At 41.3% G+C, this 17,126-nt stretch overlaps 1 protein-coding gene across 1 annotated transcript; it reads left to right on the forward strand.

Moving 5' to 3' along the window:
• The first annotated feature begins 7,704 nt into the window (after window positions 1–7,704).
• On the forward strand, window positions 7,705–12,372 carry LOC121794954 (receptor-like protein 4). Its single transcript, XM_042193368.1, has 9 exons — window positions 7,705–7,899; window positions 8,009–9,088; window positions 9,374–9,521; window positions 10,091–10,162; window positions 10,348–10,416; window positions 10,700–10,768; window positions 11,022–11,099; window positions 11,661–11,869; window positions 11,955–12,372. The coding sequence occupies exons 1-9, from the start codon at window positions 7,827–7,829 to the stop codon at window positions 12,059–12,061; spliced, it is 1,905 nt and encodes a 634-aa protein (XP_042049302.1). The 5' UTR covers window positions 7,705–7,826; the 3' UTR covers window positions 12,062–12,372.
• Window positions 12,373–17,126: the final 4,754 nt, after the last annotated feature.

Raw genomic sequence — 17,126 nt, forward strand, 5'->3', positions numbered from 1 at the left:
TCCAAAATAAATAATGCAAATATACAATTATGCCTGAGTTTATTAAGTAAAAAAATAGGGCATAATGCATTGTCTAAACACAAAAACACACATGTATTACACACAAAGACTAGTAACCAATATCAAGAATACAACTCAGGATACTCGTATTAATGCATAATATAGCCAGCATAATGCAAAAATCATGTTACATAATGCATAGTCCAACATAAATAATGCACAAATATAATTTTTCCAGAGTCTAGTCAGTAAAAAACACAACACCTTACATAATGCATCATTTACTGCACATAATGACACTTAGATATATACATAATGCATTAATCACACATGCAATTATCCTTCCACAAAATCGACAGATAAGATATTGAATAGCACAAGCAGCGCCGCAAATATACCTGCAGCTTGGGATGGTTGTGAGCGCGGACGTCCTCGCTTAGGCATATTAAATCTGTCGGGAAATAACCAAATAAAATACAAGAATCCACCTAGTACTGCACAATTTTAAAATATACACAATGAAATTTCCAATCACGCATTGCGCGATATAATAATTGGGCAACGCAATTCAAACAATGAATATACTACTTATTTTCTACTCCTTACAAAAGCTCCCAAATATCATAGTGGATAACTCAAAATAATGAAAATTCATTTTCCAACCACTAATTATTGATTCAGCACTATATGGTCGTAACATGCGACTCCATATATTAAACAATTAAGATATCAATGGACCAAGTCTCCATTGTATTCATTTAGACCACCCACAATAGGAATAGCTCAGCAATAGCCCAGCCATAGCCTAGCCACTGCCACATCATCAGCACTAAAAATCCTCCTGCCACATCATCAAAACAAGAAAATAGCCCAGCAATAGCCCAGCCATAGCCTAGCCACATAATATCCACATCACTATTAACAAATATATAAAAAATGAAATAATTAACAATCACACAATATACGGAATTAAATTTACGACACAAAAACAAGAAAATTCACAAATATTAATAAAATTTAAAAAGTACATTAATTAAAAAAATTACATAATTAAAAAAAACTAACGGCGGTCAATCCTCCGCGCCCATTACTCTTCAATTAAATCCTTTTGGAGTCGAATATGAGCCGTCGTTTGGCGCATGTCGGCATGTGCTTGTAGGAGGCCGGCTTCATCGTGAGGTACCCCACTCCATACGTTGGGGGCGGCCACGCCGTGGCTTGGACCAGCTTCATTATCGTCGTTGACCCAATTGGTCAGTTCGCCACCTTCATCTTCGACAATCATGTTGTGCATGATAATACAGGCGTACATTATATCAGCAATGCATTGGACATTCCACAAACGCGTTGGACCCTTAATTGCCGCCCATCGAGACTGGAGCACACCAAATGCGCGCTCCACGTCCTTGCGCGCCGACTCCTGCCGTGCCGCAAAGATAGAGAGAGTACTCGTTAAAACAAGTGGTGCGAATGAAAATGACGAGCAAAGCGCGTATATATAGTGTTTCGGAAAAAAAAAATTTCATTTCGCGCTAGGCGGTGCGCTGGGCGATCCGGGCGCTGCAATAGCGCCGAGCGGATCGCCCAGCGCACCGCCCAGCGCCACGCGACTGCCCAGCGCTGCGCGGTTTCTCTCTCCATTCGCTCGCTGGGCGACTGTAATAGACCGCCCAGCGAACCGCCCAGCGCCGGCGCTCGGCTGGGCGGCATTGTGGATGGTCTTAAAGCCATTAATCTCTGCACACATCCCACAATCAGTCCACATTTTACCCAACCCTCTTTCTCTTTCTTCCTTTCGTATATTAGAGTGCCTTTAATAAGGCGGGTCATCTACGCCATAGTCACAAAAAATTATCAGCACAGAAAACTTATCCGCCTAGTCATAACAAAATAAATTAAGAAAATATCAAAAAAAAAACAAAAGACCGCTGTGCGACCACCGCCACCGCCCTGTCCTCGCCGCCTCGCCGACGCTCTCTCCCCCGCAGCGGCTTAGTTAGTGTGGACACTCTTTCAATATAAAATTATAAGGGCATCATTAACCCCATCCCCATTTCAGGCCCAAAGTCCCCTCCACGTCATCATTCCCCTACAGTTATGGCCCATGCCCCAACTGCTCTAACCCTGCAGGCCCCAACCCGGGCCGTAACTAATAAATGACACTATTCACAATTTCAACATATTTTACTCGTAAAGGCAATACGTTGAACAATTCAAACCGGGAAAATAAATTGTTCATTCGAAAAAAGAAATTACAAATCCTAGAAAAAAAATTACAAATCCTAGAAAAACTACTTCTTCATTTGGGCGCGAAGGTAGGCGATCATCTCACGGTGCAACTCGAGATCGAACTCCGACATGGTCGAGGTATCCCTCGATGTCAACTCCGTCAGCTGGCTCATCAGCCAGGTAATACTCATCTCCGATAAAGAGTCGGACATCTTATCCAGAGACTGATTGATCGGCGGTGGCGCCATAGCGGAGTTGCTCGCAGTTGCCTTCCCCTTTGCTTTCCTCTTTGCCGCCTTTGTTCCCATCGGGCGGCTGTGAACGCTAGGAGATGAGACGAACACGTCGTCGTCCGTCACGTTGAGGTCGATCGCTGGACCTCCTTCTTTCGAAGAGTAGTTTCCGGAGGCGGAAACTTTGGTTCTCTTCGCCGCCCCAGTTGCCGTCGGCTCGACACCACTGGTGTACTTCGGGCTCTTCTCAACGAGCTTCCAAACGTCGAAGTACTTGAAGGGCTTCTTCCCGTCAGCGAAGAACGCCTCCTTCGCCTTCTCGACGAGGTCCGCCTCGCTATGCCCGCTTGGCCACATCCGGACTACGTTGGCCCACTTTCCATTCCACTTGCTCATATCCCCCTGGACCCGACCCCAATGCTTGTGCAGCTTCACGTAGCTACGCTCGAACGACCCTTTGGGACGCCCAACGTTATACTTCTCAACAATCCGCTCCCAGAACACCTTGCCGGACTGCTGGTTGCCGATGATAGGATCATCGGCGACGTCGACGTAGTTCCTCACAAGCCACATTATCTCTTGCGGACTGTACTCCTTCGGCCCATCCTTCTCGCCGACCTTGCCCTTGCCCCGCCCTTGAGCGGGCTCCATCTCACTGATCTCGAACTTTTCGGTGTTGACCGGCGATGTTACGTCGACGTTGCTACCGACTCCCGGACTAGGCATCGGCTGCGATGGTGGTGATGCTGGTATGTACCAATTGTTCGAGTTGACAAACTCGTCCATCTGACGTTCATCGCTGTTGAACCAATCCATTGACGCCGAAACAAAGGGTATAATAGAGGATTGAAATTGATAATGTACGTAAGAATGGTGCACAATAATCCCGTATTTATAGACACAAAATCGAAAAAAAAATAATAATTAATTTTTGGGGACTTGCGGCCCGGCCCGAAGAGCATGTAACGCTGGGCCAGGACTCGCGATTTGCGGCCCGTGCCCGATTAACGCTGGTCAGGCCGGGCCGCGGGACCGTCACCGAGCCGCAAATGCTGCCCCGGGACCGGCCTGGGCCGGAACTTCACGCCCTCCATCGCTTGTGACGGGCCGGGCCTGGCGATTTGCTGCCCGGCCATCCACGTTAACGATGCTCTAACATCCCTCAATGATTTCCCCAAGACTAGATATTTGGTCGCATTAATCTATACGGATTATAAAGTATCCTCTTTAAATTCATAAGAATATAAGATCAACATATTAACTCAAATTCATTATATTATTCATTTTGTCATTTTTAAATTATAACCGAGTACTATAACACCTAATAATTTTCCCTATATATAAACGGTGAATAGATATTGGGTAATTAGCCGAAATAAGAATAAGTAACTTAATAGTGATATAATGATTAAATATACTACTGTAATAGATTTAAGTTAGTGCATTAACCTAATTTAAATACATACACTTAAGAGCATCTCCAATAGAAATAGCCCAGCCATAGCCAGCCATAGTCTAGCCACAAACTCCTCCGGCCACATCAGCAGCACTAAAAATTCCTTCTGTCACATCATCAGGACAAGCAACTGGACAAGCAATAGGCCAGCCATAGCCTAGCCACAATAAACAAAATTATAAAAATAAATAATTAACAATCACACAAAATACGAAATTAAATTTACAACACAGATACGGGAAAACTCAATAATAATATTGAAAATTTAAAAAGTACATTAATTAAAAAAATTACATTAATCTAAAAAAAACTCCTTCGCCACACACGAGCCCCCCGCCTCCGCCTCACTCCTCGCCGTCGCCGCGGCCGTCATCGCCGCTATTCGGGACCCCCAAATCTGCGGCATCTGAGCCCGCGTCTAAGCCCCCCAACTGTGCCGCGACGGGATTCAAATCGGCCCGCATACTCACGAGCATTGCGTGAAGAAAACTCTTCTCCTAGGGGTCAGTTGCCGCCCTCCATTCAGCTAAGATCTTGTACATCTGAGCTCGCGTTTATTGACGCGCGAAGAAGAGGAGCTCGTCTGTCGACCCACCAACAGGGGGGATGCCGACTGGACCTCCTGGGAGGCCTGGCGAGCCCGTTGGGCCCGCCTTTGACCAACCGGGCGAATGCGGCGAGCAAACGCGGGAGGGGACGGGAACTCCTGTACATCATCGGGGAGGTCATAGGAACCGCCGCTGCTGCCGCCGCTGTAATTACCGGTATAGTTCAGGCGCTGCTTCTTCGGACAGCCAGCATCGACACCTGCCCGAAACTTCTCGGAGTCCATCAGTACCTCAGCCCTGATTCAGTTCAAGTAGGTGAACTCCTTATAAAGCCCGGGCACGGGGAAGGCTTTCTCTGCTATCCTCCTGCAGTCGTCCCCAGCCCTGATTCGGTCCCACCCCTTCCGGCACTTCTCCCCGCTGCGTGACCTCCCCTCTGGGCAAAATGTCTTGTAGGCTGCTGCTATTTTAGCCCACAAGTTAACGATCCTCTGATTGTTCGAGGTGAGGTGATTATCGCAAACACTCACCCACACTTTGGACAGCGCGACATTCTCCGCGTCCGTCCACTTCCTCCGTGCCGGGCTGTCGTCATCAGCCGGCTGCGACAACTCGCCGACCACGCTCTTGCCCTTCCCCTTCTTCTTCTTTGGCGCGCCCCGACCCAGCCCTACTCCTCCCGTTTGAACGAGGGTATCCGCATCCCCGAGATCTATCCCCAACTCCTCTAAGGAGAAAGTATCACACCCAGTGAACTGCGTCTCCGATGGGGTCGATGTGTGCGAAGAAGCAGTCACAAAATCAAAACTGGGGCGATAGACGTTGTCGCCCCCGGCGTCCCCTGCATCCCCGGGTACCCCGGCATCATCTGCATCCCGGGTGCCCATCCCGGCATCATCTGCATCCCGGGTTGCATCCCCGGTACCCCCTGCCCACCCTGCATCGCCTGCCCCCCTGGCATCCCCTGCCATCCCGGCATACCACCCCCGGATGCCATCTCGGGCATCATCTGCTGCCAAGGGTACATGTTGTAGTACCCGGCCATCGGACCCCATCCACCTCCCACGGGTACCGTGGGAGTTTGAGACCCGCTCGTCCCTGGAGTAGGCTCGTTGTTGTGCTCTATTTCGCGTTGTTGCTCTTGTACAGAAATTAAGATTGAGAGAATACTCGTTAAAACAAGTGGTGCAAATGAAAATGACGTGCAAATCGCGTATATATAGTGTTTCGAAAATTAAATAAAAAAAATCCGCTGGCCGATCGTTCGCCGATCGGGAGCCTGCAATGGCGGCCAGTCGATCGGCCAGCGCATCGGCCAGCACTCGGGAATCGGCGTGCGCTCGCCGGTCCGAGCACCAAGGATCGGCTAGCCTGTCCGCTCGTCTGCTGCAATGGATCGGCGAGCGGACCGGCGAGTGCCAAGGATCGTCTGAGCCCCCACCTGTGCCGCGGCGGGATTGAAATCGGCCCGCATACTCACGAGCATTGCGTGAAAAAAACTCTTCTCCTCGGGGTCAGTTGCCGCCCTCCATTCAACTAAGATCTTGTACATCTGAGCTCGCGTTTGTTGCCGCACGAAGAAGAGGAGCTCGGCTGTCGACCAGCCAACAGGGGGGATGCCGACTGGACCTCCTGGGAGGCCTGGCGAGCCCGTTGCGCCCACTTTTGACCAACCGGGCAAGTGCGGAGAGCAAACGCGGGAGGGGACGGGAACTCCTGTACATCCTCGGGGAGGTCGTGGGAACCGCCGCTGCTGCCGCCGCTGTAATCACCTACATAGTTCAGGCGCTGCTTCTTCGGCCAGCCAACATCGACACCTGCCCGAAACTTCTCGGAGTCCATCAGCACCTCATAGCAGTTTCAGTAGGTGAACTCCTTATAAAGCCCGGGCACGGGGAAGACTTTTTCTTCTCTCCTCCTGTAGTCGTCCTCAGTTTGGCCACTGGTCTGCATGCTGAAGGCGTTGGTGTACAAGCCCGAAAATCGGGAGACCCCAGCCCTGATTCGGTCTCACCCCTTCCGGCACTCCTCCCCGCTGCGTAGCCTCCCCTCCGGGTAAAATGTCTTGTAGGCTGCTGCTATTTTAGCCCACAAGTTGACGATCCTCTGATTGTTCGAGGCGAGGGGATCATCGCAAACACTCACCCACGCCTTGGACAGCGCGACGTTCTCCGCGTCCGTCCACATCCTCCGTGCCGGGCTGTCGTCATCAGTCGGCTGCGACGACTCGCCGACCTCCCTCTTGCCCTTCCCCTTCTTCTTCTTTGGCCCGCCCCGACCCCGCACTACTTCCCCCGTTTGAACGGGGGTGTCCACATCCCCGAGATCTATTCCCGACTCCTCTAAGGAGAAAGTATCACACCCAGTGAACTGCGTCTCCGATGGGGTCGATGTGTGCGAAGAAGCAGTCACATAATCAAAACTGGGGCGATAGACGTGGTCCCCCTCGGTGTCCCCTGCATCCCCGGGTGCCCACCCCGGCATCATCTGCATCCCGGGTTGCATCCCTGGTACCCCCTGCACGCCCTGCATCGCCGCCCCCCCAGCATCCCCTGCCATCCCGGCATACCACCCCCGGATGCCATCCCGGGCATCATCTGCTGTCAAGGGTTCATGTTGTAGTATCCCGCCATTGGACCCCATCCACCTCCCACGGGTACCGTGGGAGTTTGAGACCCGTTCGTCCCTGGAGTATGCTCGTTGTTGTGCTCCATTTCGCGTCGTTGCTCTTATACAAAAATTAAGATAGAGAGAATACTTGTTAAAACAAGTGGTGCAAATGAAAATGACGTGCAAATCGCGTGTATATAGTGTTTCGAAAATTAAATTAAAAAAAACCACTGGCCGATTGCTCGCCGATCGGGAGCCTGCAATGGCGGCCAGTCGATCGGCCAGTGCTCGGGAATCGGCGTGTGCTCGCCGATTTGGCGCTCGCCTACTTTTTTTTTAATTAATGTACTTTTTTAAATTTCAATATTATTATTGTGTTTTCTTGTATCTGTGTCGTAAATTTAACTCCGTATTTTGTGTGATTGTTAATTATTTGTTTTTATAATTCTGTTTATTGTGGTTAGGCTATGACTGACCTATTCCTTATCCAGTTGATTGTCCTGATGATGTGGTAGGATGAGTTTTTAGTGCTGCTAATGTGGTAAGAGAAGTTTATGACTAGGCTATGAGCTATTTATTGTAAATGGTCTAAGTGTGGAATCCCAAATCCAGTTGCATCAATCCGTTTATTTTCCTTTCACCAGCTCCTCCGCTAATTGCGCCACTGCTCTCTCTCTCTCTCTCTCTAAACTCAAACACACAGTTCTCTCCTTATACGACAAACATTATCAGACAAAATAGTCACTTGCCATGTCCGCCCTCTCTCTCTTCATCCTCTTTTCTCTCATCCCCTCCCTCTCCTCCTCCTCCCCCTACCCCTTCAGTAAGTCCAATACATTTCACTTCTTCCTTCTATTTCTCTATCTCTTAATTCTCTAATTGCAACTCACATCAAACTTTAACTAACTAAACTATCTCAATTCCTCTCTTAGACTACAGCGTGCACATTGACTGCGGCGAACTCGTTAATTCCAGCGACGCCTTCCACACCGCCTGGCTCTCCGACCGCTTCTACTCCGGCGGCGCCACCTCCGTCGTCTCCGAGCCCCTCCTCTTCCTCCACCAGCAGGAGAAGACTCTCCGCTACTTCCCCATCTCCTCCGGCAAGAAGAATTGCTACTCCATCCCCACCCCCGCCCCCGAGGGCCGCTACTTCTTCCGCACATTCAACGTCTACGACAACTTCGACGGCAAAGCCCACTCCCCCTCCTTCGACGTCTCCGTCGAGGGCACTCTCGTCTTTTCCTGGAGATCCCCATGGCCCGAATCCATCTCCCGCTCCGGCGCCTACTCCGATCTCTTCTTCTACCACAACGACTCCGCCATCGACGTCTGCTTCTACAGCATCGCCACCGATCCGCCGCTGGTCGGCTCGCTGGAGCTCACCCAAATCGACCCGCAAGCTTACCCCTTTAAGTATGCCAAGAATTCCAGCAATTACATTCTCGTCAATTACGGAAGGTTTTCGTCCGGGTCGGATCAATGGGGCCCCGGATTCAGCAACGACACCGATTTCTTCAGCCGTTCGTGGCAGGCCGATGCGGAGTTCCGGCAACCAGCCGTCTCCACTCCTAACGGGGCGGAAATTAAACCGATTTCCGCGACTAAACGTATCGCGAATGTCGAATTGAGCCCTAATTACTTCCCTGAGAAGCTTTACCAGACTGCGGTAGTTGCGCAGGGAGATGAGGGTGGGATTTTGGAATACGAAATGCCGGTCGATGCGAAGCTTGATTACTTGCTTTGGTTCCATTTTGCTGAGATTGATGCGAGTGTGACCAAGGCGGGGCAGAGGGTGTTTGATGTGATTGTGAATGAGGAGAATGTTAGCAGAGTTGATGTGTTTGACAAAGTCGGTGCATTTGCTGCTTATGATTTCAGCTATGTTGTCAAGAATTTGAGTAACACTGTTTTGACTGTGAGGTTGGAATCGGTTATTGGCGCGCCCATCATTTGTGGCCTTGAGAATTATGCAATCGTACCCGTTGATCTCAAGACTGTTCCTGATCAGGGTAAGTTGGCAGTAGCATGTTTTGATTTTTGAGCTTATTGTTTTCTTGGATTCTTTATGGATAGAATGGATAGTTTTGCATCTTGCTTTGTTGTGAAGGAAATGCCAGATAAGATGAAGAGTTCTTTTCATTTGACCATTGTTGTAAGGATTACTGCCTTTTGTGTTCTATTCCTTTCAGTTAGTGTGTGAGAAAGCTGCTGCTTGTAATTGGGGCAAACAATAGGTTGAATTAATATATAGCAGAAAGTGATGGTTTTGATAACCTGAGCCTACATTTGTGCAGTTACTGCTATGAAAGCATTGAAGGAATCACTGCGTGTGCCCGATAGAATGGGTTGGAATGGTGATCCATGTGCCCCCACTACATGGGATGCTTGGGAGGGCGTTACATGCCTTTCATTGAAAGACGAAGCCCTTGTGGTCTCACAAATGTAAGTGACTTTGACCGTTTTCACTTGTACCAGACGTATGTCAACTAAGGTGCTGTTCTATTGCCATGATTAACTATCATATGATAATCCATCTAGGATTAAGGTATGAGATTATTTTAGTTGGAGGGATTGGCTATAACTAATTATCACATGATTATCCATCAAGGATTAAGTTATGAGATTCAATCTCATGAACCAAACACAATACATATTTAACCGTGAGATATAATCTTGCAAACTGAACAACCCCTAAGTGGGTGATTGTTCAACTTAGTAACAGTCTCTAAGCTTGTAATCTATTAAACTTTGCATCTCTGTATTAACACTCCACATGTCGACTACTGAGTTTATGGTGCTATCATTTCCTTGGCAAGTAAGTAGTTGTAGTTTATACTAGTTTATTTCTAAGTTTGTGTTCCACAACCTAGCCAGATAGAAGTTCTGAATGGCATGCTTAAGCTTCCATTTCTGTATATTGTATATCTCGATTAAAAAATCTCTAGAGGTTTTTCTACCTTTAACACACCTGTAACAACTTGATGGACTGTTTTCGTGTATCTTGTGTACAGAGATCTTGGAAGCCAAGGCTTGAAAGGCTATATAAGTGACAAAATTGGTCTATTGACGAATTTGGTAAGCCTGTAAGTATCTAATGGTTTTGCTATTCATCTTTTTAAGCTTTTCTTTTTTTTAAACAATAGGATAAGCATGCTAATGACATCGCTCAGATGCCTAATAACTTAGATTATCGTTCAACTATTTTTCATTTACTTATATTTTATTCTGGATTGAATTTATAATGTTTCGGAATACTGTTTATGTGCAGGAACTTGAGTTCGAATTCCTTGGTAGGGGAGATACCCTCAGGGTTAGGTCAAAAGTCTCTTGTAAAGCTGTAAGATACTCAATTTTCATGCTGTTTTTGTTCTGTTTGATATGATATGGTGTCGAATCATTAAGTCTCGACTCTCAAATGTCACTTAAGCGTAAAAACAGACTGTTCTACTAATTACATCTTAAGATTTTTATCATTTTGGATTTCACAGAGAGTTATTTTAACTAAAAATGGAGTTTATCTCATATACTAATGGATCTTGAAACTGGATAGACTGATGCTGCATATTGTTTCGTGTTGTCAGGCACACTTTTTTCTTATAATATTGCTGCTTTTGATGCAGTGATTTATCGGATAACAAATTTTTTGGATACATACCAGATAGCCTAACTTCTGCCAGCCTGCAGTTCGTGTAAGTTTTGAGCATATCATCGTTGTTTGAGATTGATTCTAGAATCTTCCAACGCATTATAAATAGAGGGAAATAGATAAATCGCGAGCCACCTGTCTTAGCTTTTCAAACACCGAATTGCCCTCAATACCCTCTTCTGTTCAACAACAGAAAATTGAGAATCTGGATTCCCCAATTTGAAGAACATTCAAGTTCATGCACTATATGGCGAACTTTTCTTTTAATCTTAGTAAATCGTGTTGCTGTCGCTCAGGTTACTGAACGACAACTTATTGGAAGGGCGGGTTCCTGAAGAACTTTATTCGATTGGGGTTCATGGTGGCGCTATAGAGTATGTCGTCATCTCTAATCTTTTGCATACGTTTCAGCTATTGCATACTGTGGTTATTTTCTTGTGATGCTCTTGGATATTGTTTTACGAAAGTCACTATAAAAAGAAGTGTGATTTTCGTATAGAATGGCTTGTTAGAGTTGATTTGTTTTTCATCAGCATCATCATACTCTGCGATCTCTTGACTTTATGTTGCACTATGTAAACAAGAAATAATGTTGAATCAAATTATATCACATTAACATTGCAATCAATTCTTGTATACATACTTCATGCTCTTCCTGTATAATTAATGCAGGGTATGCTGTGTAGCATAATAGTATTAAGTTTGCTTGTATTAACCGAATAGTCACCCCTAATTTGTAATTTTGAAATTTTCTTAATTCATAATCTGAAAGCTTCACTCAAGATATGAGAAGCAAGCCTCTATAGTGAAGTTTTGTGCAGTTCTAGAAATCTGGTAGTACATAGGAATAATTATGCAGTTTAATTCGTGTGGCCGAATCACTTGTACATGAATGGATAATTTGCATAGGTAAGGAACTTTATTTCGTTTTGCAGTCTCTCTGCTAACAAAGGATTGTGCGGTGTGCCCTCACTTCCCGAATGTTCTCTGCTCTGGGGTAAACACGGCCTCTCCACCGGGGGGAAAGTTGCAATAGGCATATCGTGTCTGGTAGTAGTTTCTGCTCTAGCATTCGGGATATACTACTGTGTTGTCTGGAGGCGACGCAGTGACTATGACTTTGGTTTACCTCACGAGCTAACGTGTAAGTTCATTTCCTAGCATGTATACACACATACTTGTGTTTTAACAACATAAGCTGTTGATGCAACTACAATTGTCTGCTGCAGCTCTTGCGGCAAAGAGAAACCGATACCACCGACAAAAGTCGTTGATGGCTCTGGAAATGGAGAGTCAGCATGCTAAAGGGTTCATACCTACATACAATGTGAGTTGATGGGGATGGAGAGGTGCTGTATACATACAGAGAGAAAGAGATACAGATATTTTTAGGCGGAATTCTAGCTCGGTGGTCGGAAAAATGGAGCCGCCGATTACTGGATGAGGACAGATTTGATGCAGGAAGGCAGATTGTGTTAGAGATTTGATCGGAATTTTGTCTATATTTGTGGAGAATTATTTGGATGAAGATAGCTGAGGTATATGCCAGTTTTTGCCCTTTAGTCAGTCAGCATACGCTGTAATAGTAAAACTATATTTATTCAATGCGAATTAAAACAACAATCTATAGCAACCATGTGTTTCTTATTGGTGTCGATGTTTGTCTTTTGTATCCATGTACATATAATTTATTTATGTGTAGTTTGACGATCTTGATTACACTCAATTTTTTTGTTTTGGCACAGATGCTACTGGACAAATAATTACTCCTACATAACAAAAAAAAGAGAGTTAATATTCGTTATAATATGAACCCCAAACATTAAATTGAATATGAAAATATCCATATTTATCATGCTTCGTATATTCACTCAATCCAAGTTTATAAAGTGATTTTCATTGTTAAAATTTTTATCTTAACATGAATTGTGAACCAATACAAACTCAACAATATCAAACAAACCTTAAAATAAACACAGAAATCCAATAATTACAACAATTTATCTCTTTGTCAATCTAGGTAAGTGTTTACGAATAGAATAAAGAGAAAAAACATTCTACTTTGTGGAAAGAGTGGGATGCATTTTAGGCTAAAATAAAAATTAGGAGTACATTTAGTAATATTATATAAATTAAATAATAATATTATGAAAAAAATTATTTAAGCTATAACCATAGCCTTTTTCCTTAGTTGACGACCAACTCAGATTACTATGCAAGAAGTTCGAGAGATTTTATTCCAACCCATTTTCTATTAGTATTTCTTAAAATATTTGTCAGATCAAATAGTGACAAAATTTTGGAGATGGCAGGAGTAGTATAGAAATAGACTTATACGGTGATTTTTCTTCTTTTTTTTTCTTCACATTGATGAGAGATAGTTTGAATTATTACCATTCTAAATGGAATCCGGTCACCAATTCTTGGGTTTGAACATTTTCATATTCATAGCAAAAATAGCAAAACACAAAAGTAAAAAAGAAAAATGCAGTTCCATCACATGAAGAATGAAGTTGAGAAGTCGTTGATAATGAGATCCAAGTTGATGAGTATATGAAGAAATTTCAAATATGTTAATTTCATTAAGATAAGCGCGTGGTCCCATTCCCATATATCTTTATTAATTATTGCATGGTCCATTTTTCTGCTTCAATAATGTATGTTTATCTCAATTTCATGAACCATATCTGCATTGATGCAGCAGCGTGTTGCGAATAAACGAATCCGGGACCCACAATCACGACAAACACTACATATTTCACATATAATTCCAATTTACCCAATTACTACCTTATTTCCATGTACTAATTACTCTTTCTATTGCCGTATATATTCTATTCCTCAAATGAGTTACTTTCTAGAAGAAATTGTGTGTTTATTTATATTATCCCTCCCTTTGCTTTCTTGATCACAAATTATGTCACCAAAATTACTAATTAGTTTTTGCTCTTTTTGGGTAATTTCTCGTCGTTGTCAATTTTTATCCCATTTGATGAAGATCTAAAACAACTGCGCCGCCGTGATTTACTGATTATTAAGTTTTATATGACAGAAAAAAAAAATATAAGTCAGAACCTAATTTAGGTAAAATTCAGGTATAGTTGGAAATAAACAAATAAGGAAAAGAAAAGACAAATATCATGTACTCCACGGAAGAGATATTTAATTTTAAATATGGTATTTCATCTAAGAATTTTTAGTAAAATTAAAATGCCTTTCAATAATAAAAATAACTAATGAACAATTTATTAAAGATATACTAATATAGGGTCTTGTTAGGTTGAGATTTTTTAGCTTAATTGAGAATTAAGATGCATTTTCAGCCACTCATTTTGAAATGTCAACTACAAGTAGATTATATCAACTAAGGGTATTATCGTCATTTCATTTCAATAGCCAGAATATCAAATGTCAACAACTCGTATTAAAATGTCAACAACTAAAAAAAATTATTTTTTTATTTTTTTAAATTTATTTTTTTATTTTTTTAAATTTTTTTAAAAAAATTTTTTAAATTTTTTTAAATTTTTTTAATTTTCACGCGATGTCAACTACGATGTGTAGCCTGCACATTAAATGTCAATAGCCCTGCACATCAAATGTCAATAGCCTGCACATCAAATGTCAACAGGTTATAGTTGACATTATATGTGTATAGGTGATATGAATCGTATATGTAGTTGACATTATATATGTGCAGTTGACATGAATTGTATATGTAGTTGACATTATATGTGTGTAGTTGACATGAATTGTATATGTAGTTGACAAAAAAAATAAAAATAATAAAAAAAATAAAAAATCAAAAAAAAAATTTAATTTTTTTTAAAAAAATAAAAAAATATTTATTAAATAAAATGTATGATGAAATTACCATTCTGCCCTTTCACAATTAATTAATGTAAAAATATTTTCCATGTGGTAAATTCTGGACCACTCATTTAATAAAAATGAGTGGCTAATAATGCATCTCAATTCTCAATTAGGCTAAAAAATCTCAATTGATCACAACCCTATATATCTAGAATAATATTAGATCTAACTAATACCTAATACTATTAAGATAAAATAATCCCCACATGGCCCATTGATAATCAACAAAATGGTTTCTGATTTTTGACTCCAAAAATTAGGCAGCATGTGACATGTAAAAGAAAAACAAACAACTTCTGATGACTTTTAGATATAATTTTTGAAGGATACAAAGACTTTTTAGGTCATATTTTAAAACACTAAATCTCTTGTCTTATTGATTTAAATTTATACTAATTCCAGGCTGCTATCATTTATCAATAAACTTACGCTTTATTTTGACTGGACTAATCAGAATTCAAATCAAAATTTAAATGAGAAGCAATCTTATTAGCATGTGAGGTTTATTTTTTAAGTACTAATTTGGTGGTCTACATGTAGTATTCTGTTGGTTAAGCAAGCATATAATTATATTTAATTAGTTGCTTGATTATGACAAATTATGTGAGTTTAAATGAGCCACGTCGGCGTTCACATTGCCCTGCATAAAATATTAATGTTTCGATCTAATCGTCCAATCACATGGCCACTTAAGATATCAAAAGCAAACCTAATGATGCAATTAGCCTAACAAAGTCACCCTCAACAATATAATAGTATATCTTTTCCTTTTCTGGTAATTATCTTTAATATATTTAGCATTGTAAAACGTCTACTAGTAGACTAATAACCAACTTAAATTGATAGATATATTTATTTAAATCTTAATTTTTTTAGATTAATAACTTTCGAGAACTAATGAAGAGGAAGATATAAGAGTAATACGTTACGTTAGTCCACTCTTTCAAAGTCTAAATCCAATCAAGTTCATCTATTTGACTAGGTCTCCCTCCTTAATATTTAGACTTTTTTCATTTATTAAAAACTGTATGTTATAGTTCTTCATTAGAATAAATTCATCTTATACATGTATATATAAATATCAAAGAAATCTTAAGAACAGTTGGTTAATTAATTAATTTCAAAATTGCTAATTTAGTTATGTACTATTTAAATTATTATTTTTACATGCTAATACTATTTACTATTTAAATGTTTGCCGTATAAACAATCATTTTCCGAAGTATAGGAACACGATTTTTTTGAGGTATCTTTTGATGATATTAAGGTGTGCTACAATAATAATTACTAAAACATAACAACCTGCTTAAACTGATGTTGACTTTTATAACTTTAAAATTGTAGGGTGGCATGTCGGCTAAAATTGCCAGCTCTCATTTATTTGTTTTTATACACCACCACCACTATTATTATTGTTGTTATTATTAATGAGGAGTATTATTTAATTATTATATAGGTAATGGAAAAATCCTGGTTTATTTTGCTGCATTCTACCAAAAATATTTTGGTTATGAAACAACTATTTAGAACACTGTCTTTTAAACAATAATTTAAACACAGTGAATTTATCTAACAATAATTGCATTATGGAGTGTATATAATTTCAATACTGTAGCAAAGTGCAAGAATTTAGACAAATACAACATTAAAACATGACAATATAAAAACATTATTTGTAATCGTCTTTTTTAAAAAAATAAATGTAACATCATATATATCCACCTACAAATTTATAGTAATACTTTATGTTGCAAAGAAGCTAGAAACAATGTACATAAAAAAAAGGGATACATTATTCTTGAGAATACGAATATGGCCACATAAAGGAAATTAGAAAATGAGATAGTCTAGAAGGACGTATATTAGTAGTAGAAATGGCCAACTTTTGAAAATTCAAACTATAATAAACTTTTGATGGGGCAGACAGTGACAGTGGTTGGTTAAGCTATTATTTCAATTCACCGATCATCAGAAATTATAATTACGATGAGAGAGGAAGAAATCATATCTGACACAAGTTCTCAGCCAATGGGAAGAGTTATGTGGCACGCAGGGTTATATTAAATCAAATTATACTATTATATAGTATAGTATGTCAATAGTGGTCCCATTTATATAAAAAATATTTGGAAAAATTGCAAATAATATCATCCCCGTCAACAAAAGCGACTTGGCCGTGTTGCATACTTTTCCACTTGCTCACCCTACTTGCTCACTCCATTCAATTAGATTCCATCATTTTGTTTTCTTTTACAACTTTTTCTATTCAACCTTATTTAAATTAGTATATCATTTGCGTACATATAATCCAAAATTTGTATAAATGTAGAGAGAGAGAGAGAGAGAGGTGAATTTTTATTTTTATTTTTTTGCATTGGCGTAATAAAAGGGGAAACAAAACAAGTAGTTGTGGAAATTAAATCGTTGTAGATTTCTTGCATGGTGGACTTAGATAGATAATTAAATTAGCAATGAAATTTCCAACTCTTCTATCTGTGACAAGGAACCCATGTCTCAAATTCTTCGAG

The sequence above is a fragment of the Salvia splendens genome, chromosome 3, assembly GCF_004379255.2.
Source record: "Salvia splendens isolate huo1 chromosome 3, SspV2, whole genome shotgun sequence".
In the NCBI taxonomy this organism is placed as follows: domain Eukaryota; kingdom Viridiplantae; phylum Streptophyta; class Magnoliopsida; order Lamiales; family Lamiaceae; genus Salvia; species Salvia splendens.

Bases quoted from the DNA above. Each gene is read 5' to 3' on its own strand.
- LOC121794954 (XM_042193368.1), top strand. From the start codon at position 7,827: ATGTCCGCCCTCTCTCTCTTCATCCTCTTTTCTCTCATCCCCTCCCTC. The intron at 7,900-8,008 runs GTAAGTCCAATA...TTCCTCTCTTAG, and splicing joins CTCCTCCCCCTACCCCTTCA to ACTACAGCGTGCACATTGAC. The intron at 9,089-9,373 runs GTAAGTTGGCAG...ACATTTGTGCAG, and splicing joins CAAGACTGTTCCTGATCAGG to TTACTGCTATGAAAGCATTG.